Source organism: Notechis scutatus, chromosome 2 (assembly GCF_049901735.1).
Source record: "Notechis scutatus isolate UNSWTSFEM ecotype Mainland chromosome 2, rNotScu1.2, whole genome shotgun sequence".
NCBI lineage: Eukaryota > Metazoa > Chordata > Lepidosauria > Squamata > Elapidae > Notechis > Notechis scutatus.
This window is the reverse complement of record NC_142010.1, coordinates 102245902-102270429: the sequence shown is the minus strand read 5'-3', so window position 1 is coordinate 102270429 and position 24528 is coordinate 102245902. Positions and strand designations below refer to the sequence as shown.

The window sequence follows — 24528 nt, the reverse complement described above, 5'->3', positions numbered from 1 at the left end:
AATCAATGAATGGCACAGTAGAGATGATGATCTGTTTTGGAGATCATCTGTTTGAAACTCAATTACTGTAGTTTAGAGTGTTTCAAATTATGTTCCATGGAATCCTGGGGTTCCTTGAGAATTTGAGGGTTCTGTTGAAGGATTTAGGGAAACACAGCCAATTTTCTGTCACTAAAGTTTTGCATCTTGGCCAGGGTTTTCAAGAATTTTTCTAAATTGTTTGTGCATTTCTAAATCGTTATGTAGCCCGAAAACAATTGAAAGCCCTTGCTCTAGCTGTATGACGTATATTATAGACTCTCACTTTTTAAATCTGCCATAATTATTTCATTTATTTTATAAACTTATTCAGCTTCTACCAGGTGATGCCAATGAGAACTGTAAATATATCCTTTAAAGAGAAATTGGAATCAAATTTCAGAAAAACTGAAAAAGTGTGTTTTTCCCTCAAAGAAATTGAACTTGGAATAGAAGAAATTCCAGCTATTTTCAAAGGCTCGGAGCATAAATAATCTTGATTATGTACAATTGTCTTGTTTTTCTTTACTTTCTTTATTCCTGTTCATTCTGTTTAAGTTCTTTTAGGAAATGGTACAGAGGATATGTAGAGACCACACAGTGAGTAATTCTCTTTTCCTCTGCATAGGTGTAACCAAGGAACAAGTGTGCCATTACGGAGGCCGCTGTGTGGATGCTGGCAATGCTCACCAATGTATTTGCAAGAAGAGCTACACTGGAAGCTACTGTGAGAGTGAGGTCAATCACTGCCAGCACAGCCTATGTCGGAATGGGGGTACCTGCCGCAGTTTTGTGGGAGATTATGTCTGTGAGGTGAGGAAGGCCTAGCCAACCATATCAGGCAGACAACCTAGCTTATGTTCTAGGAAAAGTGCTGCTCCATAAAGGAAAGGTTTGAGGCCCTAACATTGCAAGAGGATGTTGCGAAGATTGGGAGCCAAGGAACTGGCCCAAACCTATACCTTATTTTTCCAATTAATGTAAAACAAGATAAAAAACAACTATAATGATGTGTTGCCCTGTGTTGAGTACATTTCTTCATAAAATACCACGGTTGTTTTCTGTTGTTGCTATTGCAACAAGCAGTGCAAAATTTAGGCATATTTGATATTCCTCATTGGTACTGAATAATGCCCTTTTTACGATGCTGTAATCCCTTAATTCAGGGTATATGAACAGTAAAATGCTTTCCATTGTTTCTTGGATTTTTGTTGCAACCATGTGCTAGATCAAACTTCCGCGATATTTCAGATTTCACTAAGTCAGTAGAAGCTATTTGTATACAACTAATTTTGCAAAGTAGATAGAAATAACAGGTGTTACCCTGGCTGGATAGGGAAGAATTAGAATTTAAGAAAATCTGGAGAGTTAAAAGTTTTCCATCTCTAATTAACTATTCAGTACTTGGATGGCAGTTTCTATCAACACTCAACGCCCATTCTCTCATCTTTTCTTAAATCATTGCACCTTAATATATTTTCCTCCGGTAAAAGTGTTGCTGGCCTACCAAATTCAATGATAGAAGGGCTTTAGTTAATAAAAAGACCATATTAATCTCTTCTAAATAAAGCTCTTACAGTTATTTAGTTATTTCTGCAGTACCGTATGATTGATTCTGGAGAATGGTTGCGTTTAGAATACTGTCTGAATCAAGGCTAAAGACAAAACTAGTTTCAGGTAAGTACCTTGAAATGTAGCTGCCAGCTATAGGCAGATGTCCCATGACAGGCAGGGAGATGTTTTAAGTGTTTTCCTACAATTTACCATAAATGTAAAAGGAATGGAGAGCACCTTTCTGTTCATATATACTATATTAAATCAGGTAGGCATCCATGGGAAGACTCTGAGCATGATTACTGAAAGCTAATAATAGTTTCTCATTGCTTTGAAAGGAAGAAGTGAAAAACGGTGCCTCACTTGGCCTTAAATAGACAAATCACAGTTAAAAGGACAAATACCCAAATTCCTCTCCCAGCTACTATTCTGTTCAAGTGTTTGATGTGCAGCCATAACTGTTTTTGCCCCCCTGCTCCCTCACACACTCCCCGTTAAGTGTAATCCTTATCTCTATACTAAATCATTGTCGTTCCAAAATGATATGAGTGTGCTCTTCATTATCTTGTCATATAAGCCCCCAGTCAGATTTAAATCTATGTTTGCCAGTTCTTTAATACTATAATGGAAAACAAACAGGCATAATGGGGGTGCCATAGTATCAGAGATTTGTCCCATAATATTTTTTAGAGTGGATTGATAGTGGATCCGTATAACTGAAATGCAGATTCCTTTCTCAGTGCAAACCTCTTCATTGCAAAATCTGACTTTTGCTATATTTTCTAATGGAAATAAGATAATTCTGTCTTGTTAAACCTTTCACAACAGCATTCGGCAACAAAATTCTCTTTTCTTCACAATTGAGGTATCACTACTTGCTTTTAAAAATAAGACATTTTGCACCATTGTTTATAATTATGTGGATTTGGATGATATATTTCTGTTCTGTGAATTCAGATGTTGTTAAGGCAAACTATTATCTGTATTATGAGGATATATTTTGGAATCATTTAAAAATTGTAAATCTTATTCAATATTCTTGATTTAATGAAGAATGGATAAGAGGTACTTTGAAAGTATGTTTTTAAGAATACTTTGTCTTATTATCTTTACCTGTTTTTTTTTTTCTCGTTTTAGTGTCCTCTCGGCTTTGAGGGGAAAAACTGTGAATTTGATATTGATGAATGTCAGTCACACCCATGCCAGAATGGTGGGACTTGCATTGACCTCACTGGTCGCTACATTTGTTCCTGTCCACCAGGAACACTAGGTAAGCACGTGGCTTTTTTGGGGAGTGGGATAACAGCACCTTTTGTCACGTGGAAAACACTGTTAGTATTCTTAGGTAGAAAGCATAGGACACAGAGGGACATATTTTAGTTTTAACCAGTGCAGCTCTGACTTTCATTTATTTATGTGGTGGGTGACCTGGATTTTTTTCTTAAGTCCCTTAATAGAGAATATAAGCTCCTTTGAAAGAACTGGACTTTTCCCAACAGTATTGGACAGTTCATGAATTTCCTGGTATTTCTGAATATAGACTCTCATTAATGTTTAAAGCCATAGATTTCCTACCCAGTGTTTCATTACTTATTCAGGCAATAAGAAGCGAAACACTGCCTTACAATAGAAACTTATTGAAGATCCCTTGCTTTGGTTACATTAGTAGCATTGATGGGAGTTGGAACTAAATACGCTTTGAATAGACCAGGTTGTGTTTTCTCACCTTCAGAATGGGGTTTTTTTTTTCTTATCACAGGCAGTTCAAGAGGTAGGGAAATAGTATTAGGGTACATAGTATTAGAATGTTTAGTATGATTGATTATTTGTCTCTATAGGTGTCCTGTGTGAAATAAATGAGGATGATTGTGCCATGAATCCTAACAGCCGTGTCCCCAAATGCCTCAACAATGGGACATGTGTGGACAGAGTGGGTGGTTACCGCTGCAGCTGCCCACCGGGCTTTACAGGAGAGCGTTGTGAGGGAGATATAAATGAATGTCAATCCAATCCCTGCCATCTACGCAACACCCTGGACTGCATTCAAGAAGCCCGTGACTACCAGTGCATCTGCAAACCAGGCTACACTGGTGAGTGAGAGTGCCAATAAGGCGAATGTGATGGGATTCAAGGGGCAAGAATGGGTGAAGCTGGGCTGCAGTGGTGAGCAGAGGAGACAGGCTAAAATAAATGTCAGCAGGTAAAAGCATTAAAATTGTTCGAAATTGTTTATGAATTACCCTTGGAAAGTCACCATTTGGTGACACGGCTTCAAAAACCACAAAATGAACATTCAGGCATTCTGGCAAGGGTGGCATGAGAAAACATTTTGTTTCTATGAGTATTTTAGCAAAATAGCAGATGAATAAATATGTATATATTTTACCTAAACTTCTCTGGATTCTCATGAGTCATGAATTATTACACATCTACAGTATTCATGTCCTTCATGATAATCTTATAGAACAACTTTGTTTTTAAATAATCACATATTTATTCTGCTGGAACCCCCCAAGTTCAGTTGGTTTGTTTTTCTGTTTGGTCTGTCTCAATCTGATTGAAAAAAAAGTATGTTATTCTTTTGCATTTTTCAGATGAAAGCTTTGCATTCTATGATCTGTAGGTCATTTCCACGTTAACTTTAACCTATGAGGTTAATATATAGTCACTTGTATATTCTATTTCAGCATCTTTCCAATTGCTTGAGTTTGGTTTGTATTCTGTAACTCACATTAAATGAGTATTTGTAAGATCACAAATGTATAACTGTATTTGTAGTTTTCATGATAGGAAATCCAAATTATATCTGATAAGGTGGTGATTACAGAGAGACAACCTCCAGGAATTCACATGTTTCTGAACTATAATTCCTAGAATTGGTTAGAGTTCTTAGAAATCTTGGGAACTGTGGTTCAACAACAACTACAACAACAACACAGAGAGAGAGGGAGAGAGAGAGAAGTGGTTGTATCTGACTGGTTGAATATTTTTATAATTTATGTCTAAGTGGGAAAGAATATACTCAATTGCTAATTAAATGTTGATAGAGCTCAGTAGGCATTTGTGTGAAAGGAGAATCTGTCAGGTACAGAAGCTGGTACTAATATATGTGTCACATTTAATAGGGTGATGGTATTCTCTTGAAAAGTTTGCACTATCATTGGCAGAATAACATTCTCCCCCTCCTTTTTTTAGGCCGCCATTGCAAAAACATTGTGAATGCATGTGAATCTCAGCCTTGCCAGAATGGTGGGCAATGTAAATTGGCAGTAAACTTGCCTTTTGGATATACCTGCCACTGCCCTCGGGTGAGTACCTAGAGCAAAGCTATATGTACGACACCATGGTGCATACTTGGAGTATAAATATTATAAGGAATTAAGCAGGGCAAGGAGGAGTGAAAATAGGGAGGAATGTAAGCTGGTTACACTGAAGCTGTGCTACGAGTGAAGAAACAGACATTTTATCATGGGTTAGAATGCACTTTCTGTTTGGGGGGGAGTATTAGAAAGCAATTCAATTGCATAATTGTATGATACTATAGAGGTTCCAGGTCTGGCTATAGTTTCTACAAGAGAAATATATAGCACTATAGGTATAGGAATATAATTCTTAAACCTTAAACTTTGGGTGGGAAAGGATTTTCTTACCAGAGTGACACTTGCAAGAAGGGACACACTCTACCAGAGATATTTTGTTAATGATTTTTGTTTGTTTGTTTGTTTGTCTGGCTTTCTTTATTATCTCCTCTTACGGTTCTTTTTCAGAGCTACTCTGGCATCAATTGTGAGCGCAGTGTATTCTCTTGCCGAGAACTCTCCTGTTTCAATGGTGGCAGCTGCCGGGCTTCACCTTCAGGTGCCCACTGTTACTGCCTCCCTGGATGGACTGGACCTGATTGCCGCCTCCGTGCCAATAGCAGTTGTGCGAATCAACCTTGCCACAATGGGGGTGTCTGCCATGAGATTGGCACTCCCCCTTATTTTCAGTGCCTTTGTCCCGGTGACTACATAGGTGTTCGCTGTCAGACTGTACGCATGGCCCGGCCACCTCTGCCCCCTGTCCATTGTCCATTGGAAGAATGTGCTGCCAAGGCAGGGGACTCCTATTGTGACAAGATGTGCAATATCCCAGCTTGTCGCTGGGATGGAGGTGACTGTTCTCTTTTGGTGGATAATCCTTGGAAGCAGTGTGAGAGCTCTGAGTGCTGGGCGTACTTCAACAATAGTCAGTGTGATGAACTCTGCAACACCGTTGAGTGTCTTTATGACAACTTTGACTGCAAGAATCGTGAGCGCACCTGCAAGTGAGTCCTGCCTACATCTTTAAAAGGGAACCTGTAGGTTATATTTCCCTAGTGCTTGTTAGAATTAAGAGTATGTATTCTTCTGCCAGATTAACTGAATGAGACAGTGAGATTTTGTTCAGAATGTGGATGTTGTATTCCCCTCCCCGCCTCATTCTAGATATCTTTATTTGGGGGGAGGGCAAGCTGCCTTAATATATGTAATCCTGATGACTCGGTTGATTTGTGGTGTATATGGAAAGGTATTCCCTGCAGCTCTTTTATGGTTCTTTGTCAATGAAGGAGACATTTTGTGTTAACGACAGGATTTGTTTTAGTACAAATGACACATTTCGATCTCCCTTTTTTTTTTTTTTTTGACAGCCCTATTTATGAGAAATACTGCTCAGATCACTTTGCTGATGGGAATTGTGACCAAGGCTGTAATAAAGAAGAGTGCGGTTGGGATGGGCTGGATTGTGCCCGGGAAGTACCTGAGCACTTGGCAGAGGGTGTTCTAATCATCACCGTGCTGCTGCACCCTGATGAACTGCTCCGCACCAGCACCATCTTCCTGCAGAAGCTGAGTGCCATTTTAAGGACTTCCCTGAGATTCCGCGTGGATGAAAATGGCAACTACATGATCAAACCTTATTATGGAACTGGGCGACGACTACGCAGGGAACTGGGCCAAGAAATAATTGGGTGAGTTTTATGTAGGTGGGTAGAGAAAAGGAAGAGTTTTGAGAGTAAGATAAGTAAAGCTTATTTTATTATGAACTATAGCGCCCCCTTTCCCACCCCCGCTTATCAGCTGCCTTGGTCAGTGATGTTCAAAACTACGACAGTGCTGAAGAAATAACTTTACAACCAATGCCCACATTTGTGACCATCACAGTGTTTCTCAGTCATGTGATCGCCTTTGTAGTCAATATGCTTTGTCCTGTGCCCAACTTATTCTCCCTACCACCTTGCAGAGGGAACAGATTGGAGAGGAAGGGATTATAAGAGAACAAGCAAGCCATACCATAAGGAATACATGTCAAAAAGAGAGTAGTTGGGGCTGGGAACCACGAGTGCTAAGCCAGTAGTTCCATGTATTTCCTATGGTATGTCTGCTTGCTCTCTTGTAATTCTGTCCTCTCCAATTTTTTCCCTCTAGGATGAGGGGAAGAAAAAAGGAGTCAGACACAGGGGAGAGTGCCTACACAAAACACTGATCTTTCCCCACCACCCCAGAGCAGAGAGATTGAAGAGGAAGAGATTACATGACAATAAGCAGGCATATAATGTTCAATACACTGGGCTCTTTAGTGTAGGCACTTCTTTCAATGTGTATTTCCCCTGCTTGCTCTCCTATAATTCCTTCTCCCATGAACCTAAATACAGACTTGCTAATTATCCTAGCTGTGGGATAATTCCAAAGGATTGGGGAGTGCATAGTTGTCACATGGTTTCCCACTTAGCACTGCTTTGCTCCATGACAGCAACCAATCCCCTGTAAAATCTGATGGTTAATGGTGCTTTATTTTTTAACTACATTAAAACAAGCTTCTTAGAGAGTGCCAGATTCCCATTTGTGGTTGCTAAACGAGTGCTACGTATCTACTATAATCCCTATTTAGTAAGAGGCTGTAGATAGGGCAGCCCTTGAAGATCACTTGGAAGCTTGCCCTCGGAAGTTGTGGGAGCGCCATCATTTGAGATTTTTAAGAAGAGCTTGGACTGCCATTTGTCAGAAATGGTGTAGGGTCTCCCGCTTGGGCGGGGGGTTGGACTAGATGACCTACAAGGTCCCTTCCAACTCTGATTATCTGTCAAATCTGCTATAACTGGTCCAGAATATGGCCACAGAAAAGCAATTACAGGTATAGCTCAGGTTGCCCCTGCAACATCTCTGCTCTTCAAATTACCCCAGTTACCCCTGGCTTGTGGACTGCATTTCAAGATGCTGGATTTCATCTATAAAGCCCTACATGCCTTGTGCCCACTTATCTCTAGGACCACCTTAATCCGATTGTCTCTGCCTGTCCTATAAAATCTGAGGGTTTATAACTCTGTTTCATTTCTTTAAAAAAAAAACACACATTAAAACAAGCTGTGTAAGAGAATGCTAGATTCCCAGAAACCGGTTGATGCTAATTAAACAGACAATAGCATGAAGAGATGAACAAATGGGATAAATTTGCTGTTACAAGAGGGTATGGCATGCTTTTTATGAAACGTGCAATATGTTTGAATTTTTAAAATATTTAATATATTTAATATAACTTAGAAGCAAGTTCATCCATAATGCACATGGGGGAATGGCTGCACTAAAACCAAATGAGTCAGGTCAGGCCTATTCCCTGGATTTAAGGCCTGAATAGAGAGAATTGAACAAAACGCAGAGGTAACTGGACTTTTGCCTTTCCCCGGAATTCTCTGGTATGCTAAAGGAGACCCTGCTAACCCTTGCTGCTTCCTCTAGGTCTGAGGTCACCCTTGAGATTGACAACCGCCTGTGCTACCAAACATCAACCAAATGCTTCCCTGATGCAGAAAGTGCTGCTGATTACCTCGCTGCCCTGTCGGCAGTAGAGCGCCTAGAGTTTCCATATCCACTCAAAGCTGTGAAAGGTTAGTGTTTTTTTTTTCCCCTTTTCCTTCCAGGGGTATGGAAAAGGCACTTCAGGGGAGCAACACTGCATGGTTGTTTTATTTGCAGCCCAAGTTTATGACATAAACTTGGGCCATGTCAGCCTTCAAGATTTTCTTCCTTTGCTTCGCATCTTTCGGCTGTCATAAGTAATGGGGGGAGGAGGGGGAAAAAAGTATGGGAAGTGAGCTGGAGGTGTTACAGACTAGTACTGTATAAACTGAGGAAGGAGGGGAGCACATTCTTGCTTAGGTTTCTATTTCTTGCTTAGCTCTCTCTTTTCTGCGCAACTGCAAACCTTTATCAAACTATGTCAAGGTCAGTGGACAGAAGCCTCATCACCACCTGAAGATGTCCACATGATGGCATTCACAACTTTTAATTGGAAGAACCATTCGAACTATTGGTGGTGGGAACATTGCTATCACTTTGTATATGTGATTTACGCGCCTATTTCTTCAGATTCAGAATTCTCTTGTTGCTACCACTTGACTTCCAGTAAAAGATATCTTTTCTCTAATTAAAAGAGTCTAAGTATTTCTTTCTTGGATTTTGAATGGAGCACTAGCTGACATTATTCTGAATCTCACCTTACTAGCCCACCCGGAGAGATAATACAATTTCTTCCGAGGGGGTCTGAACATCATGTCAAATCCAGCCAGTGACCAAGAAGACCTGGGTGCCATTGGAGGGCAAGACTCGTTGCTGCTAGGAGAAGCATAGAGAGACTGTGTGCTTTATTGTGGCCCCTGGGATGGAACAGCTGCTAATATTGGGATTGCCCTGGCTCCGGAAATGGAACCCCCACGTCGATTGGAGGAGGGGGACATTGCGCATACGTACCGACCAGCGCCCGGAAGGGGAGGGGCGATCTCAGCCGAAACTCCAGAATCCTATTGAGTTAGCCTCCACGGGTACTGAGGAACTGAAAGGGGAGGAGAAAATTCCGGAGGAATATTGGGACTTAAAGGAAGTATTCAGTGAGAAGGCCTCAGATGAGCTTCCCCCTCATCGTTCAACAGATTGTAGCATTGAAATTTTACCCGGGGTGAAACTCCCGAAACCGAAGCTGTACTCGATGACACCGCGGGAATTAGAAGAGCTGCGATTGTTTATTGATAAGAATTTGGAACGGGGTTTCATCCAGCCCGCTAGACCCCAGTATTGTTCCATGAAAAGAAAGATGGCTCCCTTCGCTTATGTGTTTATAGAAACCTGAACGTAATTTCCGTGGAAAACGTGTACCCCCTCCCCCTGATGAAGGACATGCTGGCCAAGGGGAAAATTTTTATGAATCTCGACTTGAGAGAAGCATACTACCGGGTTCGAATTAAGGAAGGGGATGAATGGAAAACCGCTTTTAACTGCCCGATGGGTTGTTTCCAATTCAACGTTCTCCCATTTGGCCTACAGGGGGCCCCAGCAGTATTCATGCAGATGATCAATCAGGTGTTACATGAACATTTATACAAGGGGTTTTTGGTTTACCTTGATGATATCCTTATCTACACAGAGACTTGGGATGAACATGTGAAACTAGTGTGGTCAGTTTTAGAGAAACTCCGAGTCGCTAAGTTGTATGCTAAATTGTCCAAATGTGAGTTCCATCAGGAGAAAATTGACTATTTGGGGTATCGCATCTCACATGAAGGCATAGAAATGGATCCAGGGAAAGTGCGTGCCGTGTTGGAATGCCCCCCCCCGCACCAGAAAACAACTTCAGAGTTTCTTGGGATTCGCCAATTTTTACCGACAATTTATCCCGGCTTTTGCAAAGTTAGCACTGCCTATCACAAACCTCCTAAAAACTAAAGGAGAGGCGAAACCAAAGCCTAGTAAACCATTGGAGTGGTCCATGGAATGTCAAGTGGCCTTTGAAAAGCTGAAATGACTGTTTGCTGCTGAACCAGTGCTAAAGCACCCGGACATGGATGCTCCTTTTGTGATCCAAGCTGATGCGAGTGATGTGGCAGTTGGAACGGTGTTACTGCAAATTAGTGAGAAAGGGATTTTACAACCATGTGCATATACCTCCCGTAAATTATCTGAAACCAAAAGAAGGTGGGCCATCTGGGAAAAAGAAGCTTTTGAAGTTCGCTGGGCCCTACTGACTTGGAGACATTTCTTGGAAGGAGCAAAACACCTGTTTGAGGTGTCGACTGATCATAAGAATTTGGAGGCCTTAAAAACGCCTCGGAAGCTGTCCCCCAAACAAGTTCGCTGGGCACAGTACTTTAAGCGGTTTAATTTCTCATTGAAGTATATTCCAGGGGGAGGAACTTCATGCGGATGCTCTATCTAGACTACCTCAATATAATAGTGCTCGCCAAGAAGTAGTACAGCCGATTGTCCCAACCAAACAGTTGGCCACTCCAGTAGTTACTAGAGCCCAAAAGAAGAAGAAGGAAGTGGATCTATCGAATGATTTGACGGCACAATTAAAAGATGCTCTAAAACTTGACGATTGGTTCCTGGCTCATTCGAATAACTGTACAGTTAGAGATGGATTGGCCTGGGTGGGAACCAAGTTGTATGTGCCAGAGAAACTGAGGAGCCAAATATTACAACAAGCTCATGATTCTAAAGCGGCTGGTCACTTTGGATTCGTGAAAACCTTACACTTGGTTAAGCGGCAATTCTGGTGGCCTACTTTGAAGAAGGACATTGAAACTTATGTGGCTAGCTGTTCTATTTGTGCATCATGCCAAGAGACCTCCTGGTAAGCCAGCAGGGTTGTTACAAAATGTGGCTAGACCAACGGCTCCATGGAAGGAAATCTCTATGGACTTTATAGTGAAATTACCCGAAAGCGGGGGAAACATGGTTATTTGGGTGGTAACTGATTTGTTTTCCAAGCAAGTACATTTCATACCTTGTTCGAAGATTCCATCTGCAAAAACGTTGGCTAAACTGTTTATTTTGCATGTCTATAGATTACATGGGGTTCCTGAACGCATAATCTCTGACAGGGGTGTCCAATTTACCTCAAACTTTTGGAGGGAGTTCCTGAAGTTATTGGGCTCCGCCCAGGGCTTAAGCTCCGCCCACCATCCCCAAACCAATGGGGCCTGTGAGAGGACTAACGCGGTATTGGAGCAATACCTTAGATGTTACATAAATTATCAGCAAGATAATTGGGCCGACCTATTGCCATTTGCTGAAGTGGCATATAACAATTCTGTACATAGTAGTACTGGATTTACCCCATTCAAGGTGGCATCGGGACAAGATTTTGTACCCATACTTGAACTTCCTCGTGAGAGGCCTAATATTCAGTCATTAGATGAATGGATAACACAGCTCCAGCTTAATTGGCCAGTCAATCGTAAAGCATTAGATGATGCATATCAAGCTCATAAGAAGTTTGCAGACAAAAAGAGAACTCCACAAAAAACATATCAAGTGGGCGACAAAGTTTTTTTATCCACCAGATATCTACAAACCACTCAAAAGTCAAAGAAACTTGGTCCTAAGTATGTTGGTCCTTTCTCAATTGAACGAATTGTAAACCCTGTGGCAGTCCAATTGAAATTGCCAAAAACTCTTCGACGAATTCACCCGGTTTTCCACGTTAGTTTGTTAAAACCTGAACATACTTCCGATCTGGGACCAACCCAGACTGATCCTCCTGTACCATTGCTGATTGAAGGCGAACAACATTTTGAAGTTAGAGAAATTCTGGATTCTTGCAAATGGAGGGGTCGACTCCAATATTTAGTTGCTTGGAAACATTTCCCTTCTTCCCAAGCTGAGTGGGTCAATGAAAAAGATGTGAGAGCCCCTATGCTGGTCAAAGCATTTCGTACTAAATATCCTGATAAACCCTAGAAATGTGTCTATTTTATGTTACCTGGTTATTAATTAGTACCTTTTATATTTCTCTCTTTTATAGGACTAACGTCTTTTTTCTAGGAGGGCCGAATGTCAGCCTTCAAGATTTTCTTCCTTTGCTTCGCATCTTTCGGCTGTCATAAGTAATGGGGGGAAGAGGGGAGAAAAGTATGGGAAGTGAGCTGGAGGTGTTACAAACTAGTACTGTATAAACTGAGGAGGGGTAGAGCACATTCTTGCTTAGGTTTCTATTTCTTGCTTAGTTCTCTCTTCTCTGCGCAACTGCAAACCTTTATCAAACTATGCCAAGGTCAACGGACAGAAGCCTCATCACCACCTGAAGATGTCCACATGATGACATTCACAACTTTTAATTGGAAGAACCATTCGAACTATTGGGAGTGGGAACATTGCCATCACTTTGTATATGTGATTTACATGCCTATTTCCTCAGATTCAGAATTCTCTTGTTGCTACCACTTGACTTCCAGTAAAAGATATCTTTTCTCTAATTAAAAGAGTCTAAGTATTTCTTTCTTGGATTTTGAATGGAGCACCAGCTGACAGATGTATTGCTTCCTCAGGTACAAGAGATACAGTCGGCACAGACCCATTCAAGTTATTGCCCTTGGTGGTAGTAGCAGCCCTCATTCTCCTCGTGATCCTGGTCCTGGGTGTGCTGGTGGCCCGGCGTAAAAGAGAACACAGCACTCTCTGGTTTCCTGAAGGTTTCAGTCTGAAGAAAGAGAGTAGCAACAAGAACCGGCGTGAGCCTGTGGGTCAGGATGCCCTGGGCATGAAGTAAGAGGCCCTTATTCATTCCAGAGCTATCGAGCAACAGTCTCAAATCTTTGCTTCAGAGGCTTGTTAAAGAAAAAGAAAAAGGCGGGGGGGGTTTGAAGCCTCAGGGACATTCACTGTGAAATCATGTTAATGTCTTGCTAAGTGACAAGAGTTAATGTGGCAAAACCTGTCCCCTTCCTGCTATGTAAACTATTAAGGAAGAGATTTTTATTTTCCTACGATAAGCCTAGAAACCCAGTGGGCTAATGGAGAAGAATTCCATCCCTCTTCTACCTAAATACGAACCTGCATAGGATACTCTTTACTGCTTGCGGCCATTGTATGAATTTGCTGTAGCTGTAGCTGTAGTATGTTGCCTGTGCTGTAAAGGGTAGTTGGATGTCTTTGATTTTACTTGATGCTAGCCCTTTCTCATCAATTAATTAGTTAATTAAATGTATTTGCTGCCCATCTCATATCCAGTGGGCAGCGTACAACATTAAAAACATTAAAATCATCCATCATAAAAAAATAACAGCGGATCAAAACATTTAAAATCATGGCAAAAAAGGGAGCTGGACACACGTTATGTGCCTGCAGGTGGATGTTTGGCATATAGCCAGAGGTACGATTCCATTGCCTGCTATGCTCTGGCTTCTCATCTCACTGCATACGTTTTCCCTCTTTCAGGAATATTGGCAAAGGGGAGAGCCTGATACCAGACAGCTCGGAAGACTGGCTGGAAGCCGAATGCCCAGAGGCCAAGCGTCTTAAGGTATTGCCTGCTCATTGTGAGACTTTGGCTGACTTGAGAACCGGAGCTGCAAAGGTATTCCAGCTCATATTCCGAACTATTCCATTGCCTCTTCTCCTTTTCTTCCCCTTTCTGGTTTTCAAGTCTGGGCAATGTTATATGCACAGTTCTCTGCCAAGCTGCTGGTGGCCTAACTTGTTCTGTGTTTCCCCAAAAGGGCATTGTAATCAGTCCATGATGTATACTATACAATGCAGAATCCATAGAGGAAGTATGACTCTCTGTGATAAACGTTGGGGCTTTTGTTCTTCATCGCCAGGTGGAAGACCCAGCCCTAGACTGCGAAGACCCAGTGGACTGCCGGCAATGGACACAGCACCACTTGGTGGCAGCAGATATTCGCATGCCTCCATCTATGGCCCTGACACCACCCCAGGGCGAATTTGACACTGACTGCATGGATGTCAATGTCCGCGGGCCAGGTAACACAAAACAGCTTGGTAGACGGACACTGTACACATAATGTCTTTATAGGCAACATTTGATCAGTCCAGGATTTCTCAATTCACGACCTTTTCTTAATTTTAGCGTATATTGTTCTCTCTTTTTTTTTAAAAAAACACCATTTTATTGTAATTTCTTTTTTTTAAAAAACAAGTTTTATTCAGTTTTCCACATTTTAACATCTCTTTTTAGTGGACAGCATGATTACAGGTTTCACATATACATACAAATATGACCATAATTACATATTCAATTTTTGTATTCAATTTCCTATCTTAACGATGCTTTTATACATTTTCTATTTTATTATATTATTCCAAATGCTTATCTCATTATTTAATCCACATATATTAACTTCATAATTATTATACATAAGTACCTTTAATTGTCACATTTGTATATTTCCTCTTAAATTCTGATTAATAACATTCCTTCTATAAATTGGTTTCTCCCCCTAACATATCAGTTTAAGTGCGCCACCTCTAAGTTACATATTGATTAATTATCTCCCCTTTTGAATCCCATTAAATGTTTAACATTTTATTACCTATAAATATTAATAATCCCATTTAAAACTACATAACATATATAAATCAGATTCTGCATGGTTTCCCATTTTTAATTTCATAAGGTTTATCTATAATTTCAGAAAAAAGGACATATTAATCTGCTCATTTAATCCTAAACCCTGATGTTAATTCTATTTCAGCTCTGCTCCTATATCATTTCATTTATTTCAGTATATTTAATACACACATTCCATTAATTATTCATTCATATTTAAGCAAAAAAAAAATCAGCATTCCAATCCTAAAAGTATTTCAATATATTTAATAAACATATTCCATTATTTGTTACAATTATCTCTATACATAAAGGAAAAGAGCATTGCATTATCAAAAAATAACAGTTCTATTTTCCATCTTATCAATCAATGTCCCCATTTCGCAACTACAAATTTATTTATGTTACCCCCCCCAGCACCTTGCAGAATCCCCTCTCCAAATATCAATCAGCCATTATCTCTATGTCTAATTAAACAATTTTTCCCATTTTTTTAACAGTTCCCATATTTCTTCGTTTCCAAGTCCTGTTTCTTATGCGTTCTTTCCCTTTGTATTTTCCCCTTTATTCTTTCACTCCAGTTTTTATCCCCCTCTCTATTTATAACTTCCTTCCGCCCTTCGAATTTCTGCTGATTCATTTCCCCTTTTTTAATTTTCCGGATATTTCCCTCTTTATTCAGTTTCCCAGATCTCCAATATTTATTTCCAACTCTTTTCCTCTTTCTTTCCAGAGTTCTTTGTTCTCGATGGTAATTAAAGATGGCCCGTTCTATGATTTGCTCACCTCCTCTTCTGTCTTTTGTCTTTGTTCTTCACACTCTGCGATCGCATTTTCAATGAATTTTGAAGCAAAGCCCAGCATTTCACCTCGTTCGTGTAATACTTCTTTGGTGTTTCTAAGTTCCATTTTTAATGCCAGAAGAGATATCACCATTTTATCGCTTTCTAATTTGCAGTTTGATCCAAATAGTTTCTTTAAAGTTAATTTCCAACAGTCAGCTTTTATTTTCTTCCTCTCAAGTTTTATTCCTCAGCTAATCCAATGCCAAATCCATATCAGAATCAACAATTAATCCAAGGGCAGAATCTTCCTGTTTCTTTCTTTGTTTCAATTTTTCAAAGTTCTTGTTTTATTGTATCAAATTTCCTTACAATTTTAAGAAACAGAGTCTTTTAAAGGAAAAACAAGTTAGATTTAACTCAGGTGGCACTCTTTGTTCTGACAAGTCTACACCCCCTTTTCTGTTTTCTTCCCAATTATTCAGAGCTTTTTAAACCACAATCTTCCCAAAAAGAGGTCAAATCCAATTGACATTAAATTTTCTCTTTAACAATTTATAGTTCAGCTTTATTAGTGCCTATATAGAATCAAAATATACTTATCCCAATTGATTAGATGATTCCTTCTCTAGCTTCTACCTTTCTTGGTTCAAAGCCCAGCCGCTGTCAAAAGCAATTCACACCTTTTTTTTCTTTTTCTACTCGCTGCCTTAAGTCCTTTCTTTAAAATTATTTCAAATGTTAATCCTGTGGGTACCTTCCATTTAATTATATCGTTGCATTCCTCCTGCTGTTCGCTTCTTTCTCTTTCTCCTGCACAAACTTATTCCAGTCTAATCTTCCCCTTCAGGGTGGCCATTTTAGACCACCACTTCAGGTGTCTTCGGGAGGGAGCAATTGCCATGCTGGGGAGGGGATTTGCGACTCCCCTCTACCCAGCTGACGGTCTCCCCTTCCTCCGCTGCCCCTACGAGGCGGCTTCTGCCCCAAATCTGGTCAGTCGGGGCTCTCCGACACCGAAGCATGGACCAAAGCCGCCGCGCACAGTCGCGGTCATCGGTCCATCTTTGGGGAAGCTCAAAACCCCATTTTATTGTAATTTCTTTGTATGAGGGTTGTGAGTCATTGAGAGATGATTGGCATACAGGTTTAATAAATGATTGTTACATTAGTTCAATGAAGAACAAACTATGTTAAAGTAATCTTTTATTGTGTTGTCTGTACAGATGGTTTTACCCCACTTATGTTGGCCTCCTTTTGCGGTGGTGGCATGGAGACCGATCTGGCTGAGGAAGAGGAAGCAGATGACTCCTCTGCCAACATCATCTCAGACCTCATCTGCCAGGGGGCTAACTTGAGTGCCCAAACAGACCGCACAGGGGAGACTGCGCTACATTTGGCGGCTAGGTATGCCCGGGCTGATGCTGCCAAACGCTTGCTCGATGCTGGTGCCGATACCAATGCTCAAGATAACACAGGACGTACCCCACTTCATGCTGCTGTGACTGCTGATGCCCAAGGAGTCTTCCAGGTGAGCCTTCACTCTATGAATGAGCCAATGGAGCCTTTCTACTTCCTCATATTAGCTCTGAGTTAAATTTATATTTACTGACAAAAAAATAAAGTAAGAAAGAAAAAATAGTTTGTTGCGAAAGCGACTGCCTGCGAAGGCTCCTGGATTGGGGCTGAAAGGCGAAAATGGAAGCAGTATTCTCCATCCCATTTGGGTAGACCAGGTTGCCCTGATAAAAAAATACTTAATCCCATATTAGCGGATATTAAGAGCACAAAATCACAGTGTCTCTTTTGTTTTAATGTGAAATCAACTGAATGTTACAATCTAGTTCATGTGCCATCAATCTGTTAACCTCTGAGATACTCCACAAAGTCATCCCTAGCTTTCCTAATAACCAAATGGTAACTGACTTAAATATTGTAATGTAGATGGTATTACTTTACTACGTTGAATGACATATAGTTTGCTCTTCTTCCACCTGACACTCTTGTTAGATCCTGATCCGGAATCGATCTACAGATTTAGATGCTCGAATGGGAGATGGTTCAACTGCACTGATCCTGGCAGCAAGGTTAGCTGTTGAAGGCATGGTGGAAGAATTGATCGCCTGTCATGCTGATGTCAATGCCGTGGACGAATTGGGTATGTAGTTTGCAAAATGAATTGGCTTGGTCTCAGCTTGGCTAGGTTTGGGACAAGTTACTTAACTTGACTATGTTCTATTGATTTCTACTACATTCACTCTATATTCTTAGTTAAGTGCTTCATAACTCATTTTACAAGATGGTCCCAGATTGATTAGTAAAGATGCTCATAATTCAGTGTATTTTTTTCCTCATACTTACTCTCCAGCCTGGCTACTATTCTCTTCCTTAGCTTTTTTTTTTAAGTTGATGAAAGTTACTGCTGCAGAAGCTATGCAGACAGCTGGGAGTGGGAGAGATTAGAATATGTGATAAAAAAATAAAATATTTTGGTCATGAAGATGACTTGTAGTTATTAATTAGGGAGAGGGCTTGATATGTGCAGGATTCTGCCAGTAGATGTATCCTTCCAGTCTTTTATAAATAAATTTATTAATTTCCCCCCTGCAGCAAATAGTCCATAGTTTTTCAAGTTTTTACTTAAGACTTTTCTTGGCTACAGATCAGCTGATTTACTGGAAGATTTTTCTGTTATCCTCATATTAGCTCATATTAAGAGCACAAAACACAATGCCTCTTAATTTATACAAAGCTCAGTTTTAATGGGCAATATGGAAGATGACAATCTGGCATGATTGAAGAAAGATAATTCCTTAAAATTTAGGAAAAGAGGTGTATTAGAAGGCTTTTAGAAAAATCTAAGGATCATCAGCAAGTGACAAATGTATTCTCTTGATATCACTTCTATCAGGAAAATCAGCCCTGCACTGGGCAGCAGCTGTCAATAATATAGAGGCTACAATTGCTCTGCTAAAGAACGGGGCCAACAAGGACATGCAGGACACTAAGGTGAGTTCTCCAGTTGCCTTTTTAAAAATCACATTATGCCTTTGACATAACGGTCACCAAAGATGGAGCTAACAAGAAAGGATTAGCTTCCGTCTTTTCTAGTGAGAAAGTGGGGCTTAGGCTTTTGTACCAGGTGGATTGATGTCCACCCCCTTTTCCCCTCTCTTCCATTTTGGACTGAAAAATAATAATTTTAGTTTATACTTGTTGCATCCTAAATGACACACTTGAAAACATCTTCCCATTTAACCTGGTGATTTCCTTTAGAATGAGCTGCCTTGAATGCATATGGGAGTATTGAAGAGAGAGTGATTTGTAAAGTCACTCACTGGTATTAATTTAAATCAGCCATTTTAACAAGGCCTTCGGGGACTGTTGGCCATATTTAGTGGGGAATTCTGGTGCTCTGAGAATGTCAAACTGTTTGTCGAATGTGGTCATGAATTTGCCTTTCTCTGCAACAGGAGGAAACACCACTGTTTCTAGCAGCTCGGGAGGGCAGTTATGAGGCAGCCAAAATTCTACTGGATCACTTTGCCAACCATGAGATCACTGACCATATGGATCGATTGCCACGTGATGTGGCTCAGGAGCGCTTGCACCATGATATTGTTCGACTTTTGGATGACTACAACACTGTGCGTAGCCCACAGGGAGTCCTGCCTGCTGGTCACTCTCTCTCCCCTCTCATGTGCCCTCCCAATAGCTTCTTACCTAGCCTGAAGCCCACTCCACAGGGCAAGAAGAGCCGTCGGCCCAGCACAAAGAATGTGACAGCAGGAAGCAGTGCCAGCCTGGCACGGGAGAGCAAAGAGGCCAAGGCGCGTGCCAAGAAGCTCAATTTGGAGTGTCAAGGCTCTCTCCTAGAGAGCTCGGTCACCCTGTCTCCGGTCGACTCATTAGACTCTCCCTATGTGCCTAACCCTGCCTCACCTGGGGTCTTTCACACCGCCAATGCCTCGCTGTCGGTGCCCTCTACCCCCATGGTCCATGGCATGATGGACCCACCCTTTGCTGTCAGCTTGGCACGCCTTAGCGACCTAGGGGATGGCACTCTGCTTTCCATGAACCGCCTCTCTGTGCCACCTGGCCGCATGGGGCTCAGTCTGGGCATGGTGGGCCCCGTGGCCATGCCTTTTGAGTGGCGTGCCCGTGTCCCCACTTCACAGTGCCAGCCCATCATAGGGGTAGTCCACCCTGCTGCTTCCCATCCCAACCTGCACCAGTCTGGCCAAGCTTTCCCACCAGGATTGCTTCTGCCTAACCACATGGCCATGGGGCACAGCTCTCAGGGCTTGCCCAACCCAGCTCCAACCCAGGCCAAGGAAGCTCCCCAGCCAATGCCTCCACCAGCAGCTGCTGTGCGCAGTAACCAACCTGTCTCACCCCAAGAGGGCCAGGGTCAGGTTGCCCCACCACGCGGAGGGCCCCCACCATACCTAAAGGCAGCAGGGGTAGAGGATTATCCAACCCCACCATCGCAGCACAGTTATACACAGGGGCAGGACGCAACACCCAAGCACTTCCTTCACCCTCCCAGTGAGCACCCCTATCTGACTCCTTCGCCAGAGTCCCCGGAGCAATGGAGTAGCCCCTCACCACATTCCTTGTCTGACTGGTCTGAATCCACACCCAGCCCGACTGTATTAGGGCCAAGCCACACCCAGCTTCCTTCGGCAGAGTCCTCCGCTAAAATGCAGGTGTTTGCATGAGGCACTTGTTTGTGAAACACATCCCAGAGGCCTAGGTCCCTCTGTGGCCCCCATTGGGGCCTGTGCCAGCCTTGGGGGGTTCTCATTGCCCCACAATTGTGTTTTTATAAGAAAAAAACTAAAGTGTAAAAAGTTTTTTTAAAAAAATGCCTGATCGAGGAGAGGAAAGGACGGCCTCATCATTCCCACACTGCCATGGAACTCAGGCCGGCCCTTTCTTCCCCTCCCATGTTGTCTCATCAACTAGGTTTTGGGGAAGTTTTTTTTTTTTTTTTACAAGAGATCTTTTTGTATAAACCTTGCATTTAACTCTCTCTCTCTCTTTTTTTACAATGTATTCGGTATTAGATCCTGTTGTGTGCCATTGTTCTTCCTTGGGATGGTTTTGTCTCTTGGGCTGAGCAGCCACCTCCCCTCCCACCATGTTGGGATGGGACTCTGCTCATGGTATTTGTGTACTGGGTACGCAGCATTAGCTCATTGGCATTGCCGTCCAGAGGATCGAATCACAAACTTGCCTCTGTCACACAGGGAATTAATCCCGCCCCCCAGCCCTGTCCTCAAACTCGGCACTTCGTCACATTCCAGGTTAATTTATTCATCTTAAATTCTGCTGCACTCCCCATCTTCCAATCCCCCTCCACCTCCTGAGTTGTTTCTCCTAATGCTAGCAATAGTCCTGGTGACTTTCTAGTCGCCAGAGTATTTTGAGCCACTCTGTATTTTTATACCTGACCCTCTTTTGTTGCCCCTGGATCTTATCTAAGGCTGTCTTTGACCAATGGTATCTTTTCATCGATGACACTTGTTTTGCCCCTGTGGTACTATAGGATCTTGAGGCAATCACAGATACAAGAGCTTCACTTTGGCATAAAAGGTACTAAGTTAGTATAAAATACTTTCGTTTCTCATGAAGACTTTTGGCCCAGCAGCCTGCTATCTATTTTGCTTTGTATACCCTACCTCCTTGTACCCTGTACATTCCAGTTATTCCTGGCTGTAAATATTGCTGATGGGAGCAGTGGCAGACAGGATCTTGTTCCCCTGGGTGAACACAGCTTTCTGCTTCCTTCTCCCTTTCCATGCTATGTAGCATAGTGGGGGAATGGCTCTGCCAGTTGCCCCCCCGCCACCATAGGACCATTTCTAGCTCATTTTAAAACTTTTTTTTATAAATCCAGTGTAAAACAAGTAGCTTTAAAGCAGCTGGGTGCTTTCTGTACAGAACGGCTTAAACCGTGGCATAATAAACATAGCTAATAAGGAAACTGCCTTCCCTTCCTTTGTGTCATTTATTTTTCATTGTTTATTTAGACTGTGTAACAATACATTAAAGAATGTAAAAATGTTCCACTAACAAAAACATTGCCTTGTTTTCTTTCCATCCGAGTACAATTCAGGATACTAACAACAGTTCCACTACAAGACTCCCCTATGGCTATTATCTGACTGGTTCAGTATGAACATAACCTTTGGACAAAAACTTTAAAAGAATATTCCAACTCTTGAGTCAGTATTCCATTGTGGGAGTTTGCAAAGACTGAAGCACTTAGATAGCCTGCATAATTTAAATTAGAATGTTTTGAACTTTTCCTTCCCAACAGTTTTTTTTGATATTCATTTTCTGCCACTAAAATATAGTACATATCTATTATGCTTTGCATTAGGCTTGCATGGTGATCGTGGGGAGGTATGGTTAGACATGTTTGGGGCTTTTTTCCCTGTGTTGCAGCTGTGGAGGATATCCAGGGCTTCTTCACAGAGATAAAACAAGTAGTATTGGTCGAGTTTCCATCAGAAAAATCTCTTCAAGAAATCAAGGAACACACAACTTAAATAAAAAGAGAAGATGTACAGAATATTTGAAAAGCAAATTTGCTGCTGCAAGACAAAATATTTCTAATAAAATATTATTCTTTATTTTTTGACCGAAAACATTCACTTAGATATTTCATTGCCTGACTCCTTGGACTCAGTATATCCTATATCATACAATTTACAAATGAACAATACATATCTATTTTTAAGAAAAAGGTTCATTACTTCAAAAAGAAGCTTTTTGTTTGAAATTTACAAAGATTAAACTTTTATATGAATCTAATGCAGAAAATCAGTGGCAGCACAATGCATGTTCTGGTAATTGTACTGTTAAAAAGACAAAATACGACAATTTTATTTGCAACCTAAATAGTGTAGTGGTGTGGTTCATTGTGGAGTCAGTCGTTTAAACATGATCCCCCACCATCCTGTCAGAGCTGAAGAAGCTTCTTGGATAAGAAGTGAAACATCTCCAAAAGAAAAAACAAGAAAGTCCAGTTGCCTCCTGAAAAAGCACATTTGGGACAACCATGACCTGGATGACTTGAGAATCTCTACAGATGTTTAAACATGAGCCATGTACTTGCTGAAATTACTGTCCACCAGCTTTCGTGCTTTCTCCCCCATTTTTTTCCCTCTGCACAGATTAAATGTCTGCAAACAAGACAGCCATTTAACTCTTCTAAAGCAAGGGTCCCCAACTCCCAGGTTGCAAACCTGTGCTGGGCCGCAGCCCATTCAGAAACAGGCTGCAGAAGTGGCAAGTAAGCATGTGTGTATCTAAAACCATCCCCTCCCCTCCCTACCTCCGCCAGTCCGCCAAGCTGAACATTTCACAAGTTTAAGAAATTCTCAAGATTTTATTTTGAAATTGAAATTGAAAAATCAATTAGATTTTACAAACATTCTACATTGCTTTGAGTTGTAAATCAGCAGAATATAGAAGCCTTGTATCATATTATCATAGTCTATTCACTTCCATGGGGATATTTTGAAATTTTCCCTGATAGAAAGCCCCTCCTTGTGCAGAATTTCATTTTCACCACAGCTCTATATTTAGAATGTGAGTCCCCACGGGGTTAAAAAACCATTGGTTCTATCTAGGGATATAAAAATAAAAGTCTGCTCTGGGATTAATACATGGCAGTTTTCAGAGTTCTACAGTTAATTTAGGGGGTGTAACCTTGGAAGAAAGTACAGAAAGATGATAGCAAAGAAAATATGCTCAATAATTGATGTACCTCAGAGGTTGGTGTAATCTTCACCCATGAAGCAAGGGGATCTGATCACGTAGGAAACTGATCACATAACTGCTACTTTGTGTTTCCCAGTGAATTACATTTTTTTTAATATGAAGTATTTTAATTCCATCTCTGCCTCAGACAAAATAGTGAATGGGCTTTCACACTTTTGTCAAGAAAATAAGGCGTAAGTTGCCTAATTGCCATACCTCTGGCTGAAAGCATTAAGATGAAGGCTTTCTTATTGCTGACAAAATGCCTGCCAAAATAAGTCTTGCATTATTGGTTGGAGAAGAAATACAATTATTTGTATTTTTTTTAAAGAAACAACAGGTGTGCGTTCTTTGGTATGCCATGGCAAGGATGCTGGTCAGGTGATGAGTGGTGAGGCAATAAGACTTGAGCTCAGATATGCGCATGTGCCATTGGTGCTATGTTGAGGGACAGTCTGAGAGACTGCTGGATACAGAAGACTTTCTTCAACCAGAAGCTGTACCCTTGATGAAGATTACAGCCTTGGGGTAATATCTATAACCACCATCACTATTTTTCTAGGGGTATTTTCCCATTGATGTTGCCTCACTTTTCAATCTTGTCTGAGGTTTTTTTTTAATGATAGTTGCACAATCAGCCAGATGTTTAGACTGGATTTGACATTTTTATCCAACTATTGACTAACAGAATGAAGGCTCTGTTTTGATCTGGGTCTCTTGTTTTTAATACAGCTTTTGAATACAAAAGGTATTTTTTGTCAGGGAGCCATAGTTCAGAACTTAATTTGTTGAACCAGTGAAGTCTTGATGTTTTCTCTGATCAAATATAACACCCCACCTATTTTTCCATACATTTATACATCCACAACTTTGGAACACTTCTAAAGAACCATGGACATCTTCACCCATAAATAAATCAAAACGTAGGTTTCCTGAACCATGAAGGAAGCTAGGCTTCTTTGGAAATAAAAGGCAGATCTTACTTCAGAAATACTAAAAAAGTAGTAATTTGAATAGCTGAGTACTCAGTCACTCATTCTAA

At 41.2% G+C, this 24528-nt stretch overlaps 1 protein-coding gene across 2 annotated transcripts in view; it reads left to right on the top strand.

The window, feature by feature from the left end:
• Positions 1-21797, top strand: part of NOTCH3 (notch receptor 3) — an 87384-nt gene extending 65587 nt beyond the window's left edge. The window contains exons 21-34 of one of the 2 annotated variants that reach the window (XM_026676957.2): positions 647-831; positions 2710-2842; positions 3411-3662; positions 4768-4880; positions 5340-5878; positions 6242-6562; positions 8328-8476; positions 12911-13127; positions 13800-13884; positions 14183-14345; positions 16940-17244; positions 17724-17871; positions 18625-18722; positions 19187-21797. In XM_026676957.2, the coding sequence (XP_026532742.2) occupies positions 647-831; positions 2710-2842; positions 3411-3662; positions 4768-4880; positions 5340-5878; positions 6242-6562; positions 8328-8476; positions 12911-13127; positions 13800-13884; positions 14183-14345; positions 16940-17244; positions 17724-17871; positions 18625-18722; positions 19187-20434 (3956 nt within the window). In that variant the 3' untranslated portion in view covers positions 20435-21797. Of the gene's footprint in view, positions 1-646; positions 832-2709; positions 2843-3410; positions 3663-4767; positions 4881-5339; positions 5879-6241; positions 6563-8327; positions 8477-12910; positions 13128-13799; positions 13939-14182; positions 14346-16939; positions 17245-17723; positions 17872-18624; positions 18723-19186 lie in introns of both variants that reach the window. The other variant, XM_026676956.2, reaches the window with a different exon arrangement.
• The last annotated feature ends 2731 nt before the right edge of the window (positions 21798-24528 follow it).